General features: G+C 34.4%; 2 protein-coding genes across 2 annotated transcripts; both read right to left on the reverse strand.

Annotated features, from left to right (window-relative positions):
* Positions 1 to 1450: 1450 nt before the first annotated feature.
* Positions 1451 to 5586, reverse strand: LOC133293645 (3,9-dihydroxypterocarpan 6A-monooxygenase-like). The gene is made up of 2 exons (XM_061492268.1): positions 4678 to 5586; positions 1451 to 2068 (listed from the first exon to the last, which is right to left on the reverse strand). Exons 1-2 carry the CDS (start codon positions 5584 to 5586, stop codon positions 1451 to 1453), a joined length of 1527 nt encoding a protein of 508 aa, XP_061348252.1.
* A 2692-nt stretch (positions 5587 to 8278) lies between these two features.
* On the reverse strand, positions 8279 to 10532 carry LOC133293731 (isoflavonoid 7-O-beta-apiosyl-glucoside beta-glycosidase-like). The gene is made up of 3 exons (XM_061492360.1): positions 10317 to 10532; positions 10056 to 10217; positions 8279 to 9605 (listed from the first exon to the last, which is right to left on the reverse strand). Exons 1-3 carry the CDS (start codon positions 10530 to 10532, stop codon positions 8535 to 8537), a joined length of 1449 nt encoding a protein of 482 aa, XP_061348344.1. The 3' UTR covers positions 8279 to 8534.
* Positions 10533 to 16842: the final 6310 nt, after the last annotated feature.

Genomic DNA, 16842 nt, shown 5'->3' on the forward strand with positions numbered 1-16842 from the left:
GGCTATAAAAAATCTTAATTAGGCGCGCTCTCTAGAATACAGAGAAAAAAATAAAAAATAAAAAAAATTAGAAATTTCATATTCATGCATGCCGTCCTTTTGGTAGAAAAGTGCCTTGACAATATAGCATTGTGATCCCAATGGCACATGCCTCTATTGTTTCTTTAGTTGCTAATTGCTTCTTCTTTGAAAAAAAAATAAAAAATTGAATATTTTGAGCATCGTTGCGTAAAGAAAATATATAATAGAGAAATGTGGTTAAGCTTTAGTATACCGGGCATGTTTGGTTTATCGTATAAGGCATGATAGTATAAGCTTATACTATATGTTATGACATTTTCAGTTATTTGGTGTGACCATCGTATAGTATAAGCTTATACAGCATAATCCCTTAATACATCAAAACGATATTAACTTAATCCGGCCTAAGGGTGAAGGATAAGGCCTAATAAGAAATTGATGTATTAACATCGTTGACGAATGTAATTCTCAAAAATTAATATATTATTTTAATATTAATCTATTAAAATAAATTAATTTTTTAATATATTAATTTCTAAAATATTGAATATTTTTATTTTTATAAAAATTAATTTATATTTGGAATACAATGATCAATAAATTTTTATAAAAATTAATATCATATGACATTTTTTGAAGAATTATATAATTTTTTTATTAAAGGCTATTTTTATCAAAAATATTTATTCTTATCATATATAGTATTATACAGTGCATTACCAAATACTAGATGATATTATCTTATACAATATATTATTTTATACAATACCGTGCCAAACGCTGGATAGTGTTAAAATTCAATCAGACCTTATCCTATACTATACACCAAACATGCCCATAGTACCAGAGTAATATAAACGAGTTGTCATTTTAGTTTCAGGCAACAAAATCAATCAGAAAGACTAAACACAGATAAAGAAAATACAAAAAATTTGAATCTTGATTTTCGACCTATTTCCTTAACTTATTGGGCATTCAGTTGTTTCTTTTGTCTAATTTTTGCTGATCCGGCCCACATATAGTATCACTTGATTAGTTGTTTTAAAATATACTAAAATAAACTACCATAACCTACCAAAAAAAATAAAAAAAATAAACTAACATGCAATTAATTAAATATTAATATTGGCAAATCGATAAGTGATGTTAACAACCCACCAATCATCTCTGAAAATCCATCTATGTAAAAGTACTAGAAGTCAAGTAATCAATAGATAAACGAAAACTAAAAATTGGACAAAAGTTACTTGTAAGTTATCTCCCCTGAAGTGCAAAACATTACATGCATGAATCAAACACAAGTATATTTTATGAAGACATGATTACTTATTTTCAAATCTTAAATAGTGAAAGCTGCAGCAATATTGGACTAATTAATGGTGACAATATCAAGAGTATAAATTACACATTCCAACATTTCCTCAATTGCCTAAACAGTAGAAGGAACACAATTAAAGCGAGGCACAGGGACACAAACCAAAGGATAAGACCTTGGAAGTGTCATGGCAGGTTTCTCTTCCATGTTAACGGTGCCATCAACCTTCCATTCAAAACATTGAATCATTGCAGCAAGGGTAGTGGGTACAACCTGAAGTGCTAATGAGGTACCAGGACACATCCTTCTTCCTGTCCCAAATGGCATTAGTTGGAAATTTTGTCCCCTCACATCTAATTGATTCTCTTCACTAATAAACCTCTCTGGCCTGAACTCTAGTGGGTCCTTCCACAGGTTGGGGTCTCTCCCCATAGACCACAAATTAACAATTAACGAAGTTTTTGCTGGAATCTCATAACCACAAACGATACAGCTTTCTGATGATTCTCTCCCTATAAATGGGGCTGTTGGGTGAATCCTTAATGTTTCTTTTACTATAGCTTGCAAGTAAGGAAGGTTGACAAGATCTGATTCTTTTATTAATCTAATCTTTCCTGTTACTGAATCGATCTCTTGTCTTGCTTTCTCCATCACATGCGGGTTGTTGATTAACTCAGCTAGAGCCCATTCAGTTGTTATAGCAGATGTGTCTGTTCCTGCCATAAATATGTCCTGCATACCGTATTTCAAAATTGGAATTATAGGTTACTTTTAGTAATAAAAAAAGAAAGAAAGATAAAATGTTAACTTTGTTGCAGCTCCTTTGCATTGATTTAAAAAAATTTGTGAATAGTATAATATACATTCGGTCCATTGCAGCAAGTAAAAAATAAAAGAGAATTATATATATATATATATATATATATATATATATATATATGTATATATATGTATATATATATGGGGAGGGTTCTTTTGACTCCAGAGTAAGATTTGTAAGTCTTACTCTCAATCTCAGCCGTTGATGGACGGAAATCAACGGTTGTCATTTATAGTGTAATTAATAATTAAATAATTAATATAACTCCCTAAATTATAGCCGTTGGATTGACAGAAATCAACGGCTAGGATGAAGAGTAAGACTTATATGTATATATAAGTCTTACTCTGGAGTCAAATGATTCCTTCCCTATATATATATATATATATATATATATATATATATATATAGTAAAATCATTTCTGCAGCCGCTCTACGTACAACAACGACAAGTGTATGGTTATGATTCTCCACATTTAATGTTGTCATCCTTGTATGGTTATGATTCACCGCATTTAATGCTTTCAAATATATATATGGCAAGTATTTGATTGCTGCACGTACAGCAGCTGCAGAAATATAAACTCCATATATAGAATAAATCTTTGGTGATACTGCTGCACCAAAGATTCAGTACATCCCACCAATAGAAATATTACATGTCAGTTAAAATTTTCTTTTCTCTGCCAAATGTTTTCTCTCTCCTATGATATGCAATGTTCTCATTGGTGGGATGCACTGAATCTTGGTGCAACAGTAACACCAAAGATTTATTCTATATATGGAGTTTATATTTCTGCAGCTGCTGTACGTGCAGCAAATCAAATACTTGTCATATATATATATTTGAAAGCATTAAATGCGGTGAATCATAACCATACAAAGGATGACAACATTAAATGTGGGGAATCATGCTTACAAATCAGAGTCGTTGATCTTTTTTAATCTAATGGTGTGAGATGAGATGTCAAATTTTAAATTTGACACTGGTGTCAAATGATCCTGCCTATATATACACACACATATATATATATGGGCATATCGTTTCTCTAGCTGCTTGAGATAATTTTATCTCTAGCTACTAAATTATAACCTTGCAAAGATGGATCAATGGTGATAAAGGAAGAGAGAGAAAAAGGAAATCATAAATATTCAAAGATGAATCAATTAATATAAAAATAAATAAACAAAACAACATAATTTTGGGGTTGCGGGAGATAAACTTATCTTCAAGTTGCCGGAGAAATATTTCTCTCTCTCTCTCTCTATGTATATGTATGTATATATATATATATATATATATATATATATATATATATATGGACGAGATCATTTGATACGATATAAAATTAAAAAGTTTGACATCAAATCTTAACTGTTGATTTTTGTTAATTTGACGGTGATAATTTTTTGAAAGTTAATAATTAATTTATAAGTGTGACCCAACAAATTATAACCGTTAAATTCACATAAATTAACAGTTAAAATTTGGTATCAAATTTTTTAGTTTTACACCAATATCAAATAATTTTGCCCGATATATACCCCTCTCTCTCTCTCTCTCTCTATATATATATATATATATATATATATATATATATATATATATATATATATATATATATGGGTCAGGATCATTTTACACCAGTGTAAGTTACACTCTCAATCTTGTCCAATGATCCCAGTTATATCTAAGGGCTCTAATTTTTTAGTATTATGAGCCATTGGATACAAGTGGATCAATGGTCAAGATTGGGTGTAAGACTTCTAACTCTTACACCGGTGTAAGAATATCCTGCCTCTATATATATATATATATATATATATATATATATATATATATATATAGGTAAAGTATTTCTCCAGTCAATGGAGATATGTTATCTACGGTAAGCACAAAATGATGTCTTTTTTGACGAAAATCAAGGTATTTTTATAATTCTAATTCATTACAGGATTTTATTAGTTTTGTCATTATAATTTTTTAATCTTCCAATCCTAGAACGACGTCGTTTGGGTTCACTAGAAATAATTTTATCTCCAGTAACTGGAGAAATATATAATAATAATAATAATAATAATAATAATACTAATAAAATAATAATACTAATAATAATAATAAGGGGAAAAATATCTAATGTTACTTTAGATAATTTTGTCTTGTGTTCATCGAAACGACATCGTTTTGAGATTGAAAAATTTAAAACTTAGAATGATAAAAACTATTATAACTCTGAAATATATTAAAATTATAAATACACTATGATTTCTGCCCCAAAATAATGTCATTTTAGCGAATATTAGATAAGTTATCTAAAATAACTTTTAGAAAAAACAACTAAGGGAAAAAAGTAAAGTACTAAGAAGCAGAATCGAAAATAGTATCCAACTGGGCTTGTTTTCTTGCGTTAAATGGGTAGAGAAATCAGGTATACATGTGAACAAAATAAGCACGCAACAGTCTACCCAAAAAAAAACAAAAAAAAAACACGCAATAGTGGATGTTAGAAAACTTGCTTACCAAGATGAAAGCCTTGATGTTTTCTCTGGTAAACTTTATCTCAGTGCTTTCATCTTCATGTATTTCCAACAAAATGTCAAGTAGATCCCTAAATTCAGCATATTCACCACCTTCTTTCCTTCTCTTCCTTTCCTTTTCATGCTCCTCTATCACCTTCTCCATCATGGTATCAAACCTGTCATGAATCTCTTTAAGCCTCTTCTTCATTCCATGCAAATCAAAATTCTTACAGAACCAAATAAAGTCTGAAACATTAAACTTCCCTGCAAGCTCTGCAGTGTCTATCACCATCTTTCTAATCTCTTCAACGTCATTATCACTTTCAGAACTCGTTTGGCTCATAGTCATTCTTGATATAATACTGTTCGCCAGTGTCAAGAGCTCTCCACCAACATCAACACCCTCACCAGCTTCCCCTTTCTTCTGCAAAAGTCTCAAAAATCTCAGAGTCTCTTGTTGTCTCAGAGGAAGAAGTTTATCAAGGTTTCGGCCACCAAGAAGCTCAGACATGCAAATTTTCTTCATGAACTTCCAATAGTTTCCATAAGGGGCAAATAAGAAACCTTTACAGCCATATGATAAATAGTGAACTGCATAATTTGTAAAACGGTTAGAGAAGCAAGTTTCATGTGTTTTAAGAAACTCTTTGGCGATTTCTGGATTTGAAACTACTACACAAGGTACAGAGCCAAGGAAAATTTGCATTATGGGTCCATAGCGAGTTGAGAGCTTGTGAAAACTTTGGTGAGGTAATTGAGAAATAAGGTGAAGGTTTCCGATGATAGGTAGTGCTGGTGGACTTGGTGGACGATGACCCTTGTTCTTCTTTTTTGTGAATATGGCTCGAACCAGAATAGTGGAGACTAGACAAACCAAGAAAAGTATGACATAGTCTTGAAATTCAGCCATATCTGATTTTTTTTGGAATAGAGCGTAAAATATGATGGTTATAATTTATAAGGTATAGTTGTCTTGTGAGAGAAAGAAAATGAAACTTGTGGGTTATGTCTATCTGCTTACTGAAGTAGACGTTTCTGTTTGTAAATAAATGCCAGTGGCATTACCTAAATTGGATGTTGATGCTGCACCAAGTGTAGAAAATAAATTGTTCATTATTCCTTCCTATTGGCTGGTCCAATTATATTGTTAACAATAAAACTTTGATATTAATTTCCACGTCATAATGATAATTTATTTATATTCAAAGAAGAAAGGAAAAGAAAGAATCTGAGTTAGATTCACACCAAATACATCTTTAGAGAGGGACAATGAATTTTAACTGTGATTAAGTCCCGGTTCAAGATTAATCTCATAGTCAGCTCAAAAAATTAAAACTTCTGAGAATATATACCTTGGGACCGACTCATCTTAAAATGATAATTAGGGTCGGTAAAAAAAATTAAATTGGTAAGGCAGAGGATATGACTAAGTTCACGGGTTACAACTGTGTCAAGCTGTGCACAAGTCCTGGGGTTGTGGTATCCTATGTTATAATTGAATTTGAATTATTTTTTATTTTTTTGTAAATGAATTTGAATTATTTTGGATGTTACTTATTATTGTTTTGAAATTGGAATGTTATTTCTTTAATATCAAATGATTTATGAGGTGTTGATTATTAGGGAAGAATTTGGGGTTTAGTGTTTATTGAACTTTAATTTTATTTTAAAGCTTTCTCACTAAGGTTCCTTTCAAAATTTAAAGCAACTGGATTCCTTATAATGTATATTAACGAAGGGTTCACTTTTTTTACAGTCTGTTCTAGATAGGCCCAACAACGCGGCAGCCTAAAGGTCTGAGCCGAATCTCAACCCCTCTTCCACGTCAGCCTACCTCAACCCCCCTTTCACGTCAACCCTACCAACAGTCAGCTCCCCAACCTCCAAAGCGACGACACTCCCTAGGGGAAACACAAAAATGTCCTATCTTGGGACCCCAACCCCCAAAGATGATCGCCCCAGTTGCCACAAGAGGAAACTACCCTTTTTTACACACTGACACCGCCAGACACTGGGGGGCGCGCCACTGCTATCATAGCAGCGCCTGCCACGCCCAGCACCGTCTATCGTCTGCCACCCCTGGCGTATTCCAAGGAGAGTTGACCCTTTCCTCATCAACCCTCAGAAGGTTCATAGCACCTTCCCCTATAAATAGCCCCCTTGACACAAAGAAAAGACCTCACGTATCGTTAATCTGCCCATTTACTTTGAGTTACACCATACACACACCGAATCTTCCATTGTTATTAGCATGCTTAATATTTGGAACGATACTTCTAGCCTGGTCTTTACTTTCGCTAGAGGTATCACCCATACAGTGACTCCATCCCTAAAGGGAACATAGTGGGCTTATAGATCCCAACGGTACACAGTCATTGTAGATAACTTATCTACATTGAACTCAAAACGACGTCGTTTAGAAGCAAAAATCAAGGTCTTTTGTATTTATAATTTATTTCAGGATTATAATAGTGTTTTTATTATAAGTTTTTAATTTTTTAAACCAAAACGACGTCGTTTTGAAAACGAATGTAGATAACTTATTTATATTCAATTTAGAAACGTTAAAGCCGAAACAAAATCTGTTTGGCTAGTAGCTATCTTTAAGAACTTGCTTACCATATTTTATTAATATTTACGATCTTCGGCCTATGCATTACGTTACATTTTTTTTAATCATGATACTATATTTTTTTCTCTCGAGATTTCGTGTTTTTTTATTATTTTAATTTGAATTAAGATAGTGATATTCAAATGAAATGATAATGAAGACATTCAAATTCAACCATGCTTTCCCAACTTGTTGATTTGATTTGCAGATGCATCCAAAATAAATATGATTGAATTGACACTAGCAGCAATTGCGGATCTAGTAGTATAAAATATAAAACTAGGCCACAATTGAATTTTCACTATAAAGATATTTATCTGTAGTACTCATATTTTAAATTTTTTACCAACAATCATTGTTTCAAGTATTTGTATGGCTTAATTAGAGGTATTGACTTCGAGCCATGAGAATGAAGAAAATAGTCTTGGAAGAGCCATCCTCTATGATAAGTAACAAAGCACAAATGTTAAGGGACGCGAACCTTTAAGGTGATGTTTGGTTGAAAGCTTTTTAGGGGATATCTATCTTTCTCAAGTATGGCTTTTAGAAACACCATGTTTGTTTCAAAGTTTTTCACCAAAAACCCATCTATCCAATTTGTCTGGATTTATGAGAAACATAGATATCCGCACTGTTTAGAAACCCAATTTGAAGGTGGGATTTTTCGGAAAACCGGTTATCTGGCTTTTAATGCACTGTTGATTTCATAAAGTTACATAATTTTCCCAGTAAAGTTTTTCCCCACCAAACAACTTTTTTTTACATTTTTCTAGATATCTCACTTTATCTATCTTTCCAATCATTTCTCTATCTATCTCATTTTCCTACTATTCCAAAAAAATTTCCTCAACCAAACGCCCCCTGATGGAGATATCAATAACAAAGCAAAGAACAGAGGGGAAAAACAGAGAAAAAAGAACGAAATGAATTTGTATATTTCTGAATGAATGTTTTCCATCAGTTACACTATTGGTTTTATTACATTCACTAGCAATGACTTCCAGCCACACAAATGCCACGTAGCACTAAAATATCTCACTACTAATATTCCAGAAATCTACACCTGTTACATGCAACATAACTACACCACCTGTTACACATATAGCTGCTACATGAACCTTCGTAACATTACAACATATATGCAACATAACTACACCTTTGCTCTCCAGACTTCCTTCGTAACATTGCTTTCCCCTAAAAAATGGACCTTGTCCTCAAGGTCCTAATGAAAAGAAAAGAACTAGAAATCATTTTACATAGGCTGCATATTTTTTTTTTTTCTGAAAGACTTTATCTCTCCATTCAAATACACAGCCATGGACTTCTACATGTCTGATAAGCATCTCAGGTAACAGAGATCTTAGTGAAAGATGGAGCTTCGCTGTTGTTAGCCCTCCACATGCTAATAAGGTTGCAGCCAATCCTCCTAGCAAAAAGCCCTGTAAGTGAAGCATGGTAAAGCTTTGAAGGCCATTGATACTAGCAAGTGATAGAAGCCCCATATATATAACCGAGCTATGTGACAAATTTATTTGTCTTAGATTTTGGGAAAAATGAGCTAGTGGCAGCATTCCACTATCATCAAAGTTGTAGCACTTCTTTATGTTCAGACGTCTTGGTTGTTTGCAATTCATAGCAATTGCGGCCAGACCAAGAGATGTAACAAGACATCCACAATTTTCAAGTGTCTTCAAATTTGAACATTTAGACAAGGACATTAATGTACTATCAGTGATGCTAGTACAACAAGATGTATTTATCATCTCAAGGCCAGGGCAACCACTAGCAAAGAGTAGCTGTGCAACCATGTCTGCAGAGTAATCTCTCAGTTTTGTCTTCAGGGCATCGATATTGTCTGCATTTGTCTTCATGGAATTGGGAGAGTCTCCATGGAACAATGGATCCATAATCCAACCAACTACAAAATCACGGGCTCCTTGAGTTGCTTCATTGTTTCCCTCTATATTTGTTAGAGGAAGGAACCCAGACACATTGACAGAGATACCAACAAATCCATGTTCGGCCCTATACTTTCTTCTGCACAATCTCACAGCTAAAAAATGCAATAACAAAATATGATGAACTGCCAAGTAAGGTTCTGATGTTGAGTGGCCCTTAGTTCTATTTGTAGTGCCAAATAGGGAAGAAAATCTTTGAAGTGGGGAATTTCCCTGATCAGTGGCAAACACATTGGGCTCGTTCACAGTAGTCCAATATAAGACTCGATCACCAAATTCTTTAAAACAAACATCCGCATAGTCTGTGAAATCTCTTATGATGTTACGACTGACCCATCCTCCATATTCATCTTCAAGTGCCTGTGGAAGAGCAAGGCTGTGTAGCATGACATTTGAAGGAACTTTTAACACAAACTGTGCATTGGGTATCACAAACTTCAAGGTCCACCCTTTAAAATTGTCCCTCTCCAACCATTCAGGCCTCATTTCAAAATTATCACAGAATCCACTCTTAAAAAGATAATAAGAATAAAAGTCTCTAACCTTGAAACTTTGAAGAACACTACTCGAGATATCAAAGGAAGGGTAACAAGAAGCAACATAACTAGATTTCCATGATCCATTGTATCGAAACCTACCAAAAGAATTATCCAATACAAGATTCCTCCAAAGGGGTTCATGGTTATTAAAAACATAAAAAGACTTGCTTACAGTGGCCAAAACCCCCAAACCGGTAACACCCAAAAATCCTCCTGGGTCACAAGTAAAATGAAACATTGTAAAGGAAACTGCTATTAAGCCAACACTTACAGGTTTAGGACAAAGCTCTGCACCATCAACACGACTTCCTTTCTTAAGAACGAGATCATATGTATATGGTTTGGCGTCTTCATGCTGAAGACTTGTTCGTCCAATATCCAACACAAGCTTTGATTCTCCAACCCCTTGAAGGCGGCATAGAGCAACCGACAGCTATGGCCAAGGAATAAGAATATGAAGGGAAGATTTAGAGAAAATCATTTCCCTCAGGTTACCAGTATACTTTGGCTCAAAAAGAAACTTATCCCAAACATTCATTAGTAGTTCTTGGCGAGACGCAACCACATCCATTGCGTAACCTCTTTCAATTTCAGCATTTGTCAATCCCATTACTGCCTTAACAATATCAATCTGGCAGCGAGGAACTACGACGTCAACGACACAAAGAAAAGGAAGAAACAGAAGGTCATTGTGAATGAGAAGAAATCCTCCAGGGTCCCAATAAAACAAGGCGTCAGATAGCATCATGGATCAAGACCTTGTATTTAGGCTAGGCATTTCATCAAACATGTGTCTGGCATACCCATTCTTGGCAAGATTGGACAACAAGGGAACGTTGAAGATCCCCCCAAATTTGGGTTTCAACATCTGCAAAATCTGCGCATAACCCTTCTTCATCGAGTTGCAAACTTTCGAATGGGACTGGTTCACTTCTTTCCTCGACAAGGGACGCTTGTTCCCAGAACCCTTGCAGCGCTGACCTCTGGGCCTTGGGGCCTGTGAAATTGAAGGAGCTGTTACAAGGAGAGGAGCTATGGAACTAGCCTTTGCAAAATTGACCCTCATCTTGGCGAAATCGACGCACAACTCGGTCCTTAATCTTGCAAAGTCAGCGTGCATCTCAGTGCTAAACTTTGCCAAATTTGTAATGGATACAGCAAGATTTATGAAGAGTGTTGTAATGGAAGGTGTTGCAATTCCATCCTGCATCTTGAAGAACGAAGATGAGCTCATCAAGATGAAAGCACCAATGTTAAGGGACGCGAACCCTTAATGGAGATATCAGTAACAAAGCAAAGAACAGAGGGGAAAAACAGAGAAAAAAGAACGAAATGAATTTGTATATTTCTGAATGAATGTTTTCCATCGGTTACACTATTTGTTTTATTACATTCACTAGCAATGACTTCCAGCCGATGCACGGACACGGGACACGGGACACGACACGACACGCCGACACGTTAATTCTAAAAAATGTCATATTTGGACACGTTGGGACACGTTTTGATATTAAATAATATTTTTAATATATATAAAAAAATTTACGTTTAATACATATAGCAACTCATAATAACTCATATACTAATCAAATATTTACATTTCATAACATAAATATTAAGAAAAAATAAAAGAACATCCCAAGAGTGTAGCAGCAGTGGCACTGGCAGAGGCAGAACTCGAATGATCCATCTTGTAATTCTATAAATGTGTCAAACAGAAAAAAAAATTAGTGAGATTGATTTAGTGTATAAAACAGAGCACTTTAAAAATCTGTGATTGCAATGTAAAGTGCAAAATTCTGTTTGCACAAGAGGGTGTAATGTATATGAACATGATCATGAAGAATATTTTAGAATTTCCAGCCAACTCTTAATTATTGTTATGGACATGGCTATTTGTAATGTAGCCAACCCAATAAAAGAAATACTGTTTCATATCACTTTTATCACCATGCACACCGTGCAGGGATTATTATAAATTGAAATACAGAATGTAGTACACACTTGAGCTTGTTTTGTAATTGGAAACCAGAAGTAGGAAAAAGCTACAATTCCACAAGGGAGCAGTAACACATGGTATTTACTTGAAGAACTCCATAACCCAAAAGGTACGGACATAGCAATATAGCATTCATATCTAATGCCACATAAGTAGCCTGGAGGCATGAGTTATGGATTCTACCAGTAGCCTCAGATAAGGGGTTAACCAATAAAAATAAGGCAAAGTACCTAACTCTTTACCAAAACCCTTCTTTCATTCTTTCACAGCTTAATATACAATTGCTAAAGCAAAAGTCCAGCTTAATATACAGAGAAAAAAATTTATTCCAATAAAAAAAATTGCAATGCAAGATATGAATCCTTTTATAATTTGCTGCAGCAAATGCACTTGAGATCAAAGTCTCTGAAATATCTCTCAATTAATGAGCTTGGTGTGCTTTGGCCTAAGTACAACCAATGTGTCCTTTTCCCCTATACTTGCTTTATGGTTCGTTTCTCTGGGTTCTATTGGAGTTTATAATATAGTTAAGCATGATATTATCGTTATATTGGAAACTATACAAAAGATGTTGTGTCAACATGTTTATCATAAGAACAAAATTCGCCAACATGCAAACAATCGACCTGGCAGGAAAATAGTTAACTTCAACCATGATAAGGGAGAAACAACTATGCAATAGTACGAAGACTCATAATCTAAAAAGAACTATAAAACGGTACTTCATTCAACTCTAGGAAGGACTTAACTATTGCAGGTAAAACAGAACAAAATCCCATTATGAGATAGAGCAAGCAGATAATATGGAATTGACAGTAAGATGCTTGTGTAAAATTTAAACCAAGTCCAAATAGAGGTGCCTGAATGAACAGATAAATATTTATTAACATATAAGGTTCTGGCATTTGTTTAACAAATGTAAGATATTCAGGTATTTCAAAAAAAAAAACGAGAAAAAAGATCAAATTCGTCAATTGGAGATGTAGACGAGAAAAAACCACACATAGCCTCAGACTCTCTAGACCCAACAATAATCCAAAAGGCGAGAATCGAAAGAGAATCGAAAGAGAATTACCGGATGTAGACGACGACCAACGACCGGAGAAGAAGACGAAGACCGGCGACGACCGACGACCGGCGACGAAGAAGAGAAGACCCAGACCAGCAACCTCCAGCGCGAGAGAGGATCAGACGATAGGGTTCAGACATCTTGTTTTATTAAATATTTTTTTTTAATTGTAATTTTATTTATTTTTAAAAAAAAATATCAAAACGTGTCCGAAAACGTGTCCATATACATTGACTGCGTATCGGATTCGGTCAAACTCGCGTGTCCTTCAAGTCAACGTGTCCCAAAAAGTCAACTGCGTGTCGGACGCGTGTCCTAACGTGTCCGAACGTGTCCGTGTCCGACACGTGTCGGACACGCATTTTTTTCAAAAAAACACGTGTCCGTGTTTCCTAGCTTCCAGCCACACAAATGCCACGTAGCACTAAAATATCCCACTACTAATATTCCAGAAAACTACACCTGTTACATGCAACATAACTACACCACCTGTTACACATATATGCAACATAACTACACCACCTGTTACACATATAGCTGCTACATGAACCTTCGTAACATTGCAACATATATGCAACATAACTACACCTTTGTTCTCCAGACTTCCTTCGTAACATCCAACAATATTCAAATTGGATTAATCGGATAATCAATAAACAAGTGGATATATTCAATTCATTAAAGCTGTAACAAGGATTTGTAAAATGGCTCGGGGGATATATCAGCAACCATTTTCTATTTATTCAAGATTTATAATCATTAATTATAAAAATAATAAATTATAATTCTTGATATTAAAAAACATACAACTCAAGTCCTAATCTTAAATAAAATCATAATTGATTATTGATTGGGGCCATACTAAGCTAGATGAAGGGCTAGTCTAATAACAGTCCAAGAAGCCAAATAATAAAGACTTAAAGGAATATGGAAACATGTTCATCCCGCGTATACATAAATCGGTTGACACATAGCTGGATGGGCAGCGACATAAAATCCACCGGCCTCCTCAAGAGCCCATGATCGAAGGACAAGCACCACTACTAGAAAAAACCTGTATAGCGACGGAATTGCTATGGAAATTTTGTCGTTAATTTCATTCTCGCTATTACTTTCCGTCACAAATTCCCTCACAAAATTGTTTGCAATAGGCATCTCGCAAACGAAATAGGCTAATGAGGCTTCTTAACCCACCATGGAAAATGAATGCCGCCATACTAAGGTGGCGCAACCAAGTCATACCATTGCTATATAAAGAAGGCTCAAAGCCAAATATGAACATTTTCTCCATTATTACTTAATAATAATAACCTTAAGACTTTTAAACAAATTAAAGTATAAACATCGCCAGCAAGAATGATAGGTTCACCAGTAATAACCAAACAAACTCCCTCAATCTAGAGGAGTCAAATTGGAAGATAACTCTGTCTTTTCTTGCAAAAACATATAATTCGATTTGAGTTATAAGACAAATCAACGAGTGAATACAACAAGCGAGACTAGGAAACATATAAATTAACATTTTATTCAAATGATAAATATGAGAAATACTCAAACCTCAAATCAATTTGTATATGTAACATAAATTAATCATTTACTAAAATAATATATTGATTAAATCAAATGGAAAATTTGAAAAAAGAACATTCATTCCTAATAAATTCATATAATTCAAAAATTCATACTTCACTAAAATAATATACATATTCAAGTGTGGGTGGTATACTCAGACAGAACTACAACATGTCAATCTTAAGCTCCCGTATAAAGTAAATGAATAATAAGTTCTTTGCTGTCACAACTCAAATCAAAGTCCTTGATCGAGGCATATGCAAAACTAAATTATGCCATCGAATTTTCTGACTAGCCTAATTTTTACCAAAATACACTTAGATTTAAAGATAATGTAATTCCTTTCAAATACTTAATCTCTAAAATATAAACATATAATAAATTTCATAATGTCATTTCTTGCATTTCTCAAATATCATCAATATAAATAATTAAGGAAAGCAACCATTTAACTTCATTTTATGTCTTCTCGTCCCTCAAAATGTTGATGTATCAAACATTTCATATTTTTATTTATAAAACCACTATGTAATAAAATAATAAATTAAAATAAAATAATCGATAAATCAAAGTAAAGTTTTGACTTGTATAATCATTAGAAAATATCCGACGATTAGGCACCTTTACTTACCTACATTTGTGTTACATGCAGCAAACTCAGTTAAAGAGGCTACCAGCAACTAAAAAATACTCCTTCACATACATGCTTAAAGAACGAAGCCCAAACCCTCCTTCCAAGAATTTCTTTTCCATTTCCCCTATTTTGTGCTCTAACAAACCCTAGCAACTTCCTTACTATGGAATTGAAACCAAGCACCTTTGTCAATCCTTTTTCCCCCACAAGCTTTCAGATCTCATCAAATCTCTAACAATCCAGGTTTATAGAGTTCCATCTTTCTTTCTTTGATTAATTGATCTTCTCCATTTTGATTTATGCTCATGTTTGCTTTGTCAAATCAGAATATACGAGGATAATAATGAAAAACAATTTTTTTTTAGGTTTTTTTAATGCTAGTTGTGTTGTTTAAAAGACAGTGGGTGACAAATAAAATCACTAAGAGATTTGAACTCGTATATGAAGCAAATGAAATTATTAATATAAACACAGTGCAATGAAAAAAATAAAGAACAGACTCACAGTATGTCGGTATAGAGAAAAAAATGAAGGAAGTATGTAGAACAATGGAAAGTTCGAGCCCACAGAAAGTGTCTTCTTAAGACAATTTGTTCCCTCACTGATGCCAAAGGTTCATGAACACTTGTCTCCAAGGATAAAACAGATTTTGTCTGAAGAATGATGGCACTATCAGTCAACAGCCCGAAGGAATATTGATTGAACATGTCGGTTCGGTTTTAAATCAAAACCGAAAGGGAAAAATCGCCTTGGACAAAAAAAATAAAAAATAAATTTAATAACGAGCCGAGCTGGACGGACAGACGGCGGCGGAGACGCCTGTGTATGTGGTGGACCAAAGACTACCTAACTCCTTTCTCCTCCACAAAATGTGTAGTGCCCCAAGGGGCATTCTAGCAGTGTGAGGTGGGAGCTTATATACCTTTCCACCTCTTACTAGTTGTCCAATGTGAGACTTCTTATAACCCTCACACTCTGTCAACTTCCTTCTTTCTTTCCTTCCTCAACCCACTTTTTATTCATAACCTATAGGATGCAGATACATATTCCAACAATCCCCCACATGGATAAGAAGCCAATTCATCGTGACTGAATGCATAAGAATATGAATACAAAATGTGATTTCCTCAACGAGAAACAATTGCATCGAGATAGGTATAGTTACCTTTGAACCTTCTCTAGTGAAACCTATCGGCTATACTTGATCAATCGATGGTCTAGGCGACTTGAATCGTTGACCTTTACAAATAATCAACAATTGATAGGCCTTAAACCAATTTCTGTCGACAAATTCTCAACCAACACTCTAAGAATCCCTATGGTTAACGGATCCCCTATGTTATCTTTAAACTTCATATAGTCAATCCCTGTGCTTCCCCTCACAAGTTCTGTGGTAAACCAAATGTGATTATCATAACGTTCATCATTTTTTTCAACGTTCAATTTTTCCTTTCTGCAATCCCATTTGATTGCGGTGAATACGGAGCAATTTTCTGATGTTAATACTAGACTCTATATAGGATTCCTCGAATGGGCCATCATATTCCCCCCCCCCCCCACGATTGCTCCTTACTATTTTAATTTTCTTGTTAAGTTGATTTTCAACTTCACTTTTATATTGTCTTAAAGCTACAATAGCCTCATTTTTACTAGTACATGGGTCCATCTGACTCTCAGATTATCTCTAGGACACCTATGTACTAACACTTTCCCCACACCTTCAACTTTTGAAGTAGATAAATTTCCTATATAAAGCTTCTCATCATTATTAGTAGGAGTATAGG

The sequence above is a fragment of the Gastrolobium bilobum genome, unplaced genomic scaffold (genome assembly GCF_033153095.1).
Source record: "Gastrolobium bilobum isolate Gb01-03AN ecotype WA unplaced genomic scaffold, APGP_CSIRO_Gbil_v1 utg23388, whole genome shotgun sequence".
NCBI classification, from domain to species: domain Eukaryota; kingdom Viridiplantae; phylum Streptophyta; class Magnoliopsida; order Fabales; family Fabaceae; genus Gastrolobium; species Gastrolobium bilobum.

Coding starts and splice junctions, on each gene's coding strand:
- LOC133293645 (XM_061492268.1), bottom strand. CDS start 5,586: ATGGCTGAATTTCAAGACTATGTCATACTTTTCTTGGTTTGTCTAGTC. Junction 2,069..4,677: donor ACATCAAGGCTTTCATCTTG/GTAAGCAAGTTT, acceptor TACGGTATGCAG/GACATATTTATGGCAGGAAC.
- LOC133293731 (XM_061492360.1), bottom strand. CDS start 10,532: ATGATGCTATCTGACGCCTTGTTTTATTGGGACCCTGGAGGATTTCTT. Junction 10,218..10,316: donor GCCAAGAACTACTAATGAAT/GTTTGGGATAAG, acceptor CCTTGGCCATAG/CTGTCGGTTGCTCTATGCCG. Junction 9,606..10,055: donor CAGAGCTTTGTCCTAAACCT/GTAAGTGTTGGC, acceptor GCTCTTCCACAG/GCACTTGAAGATGAATATGG.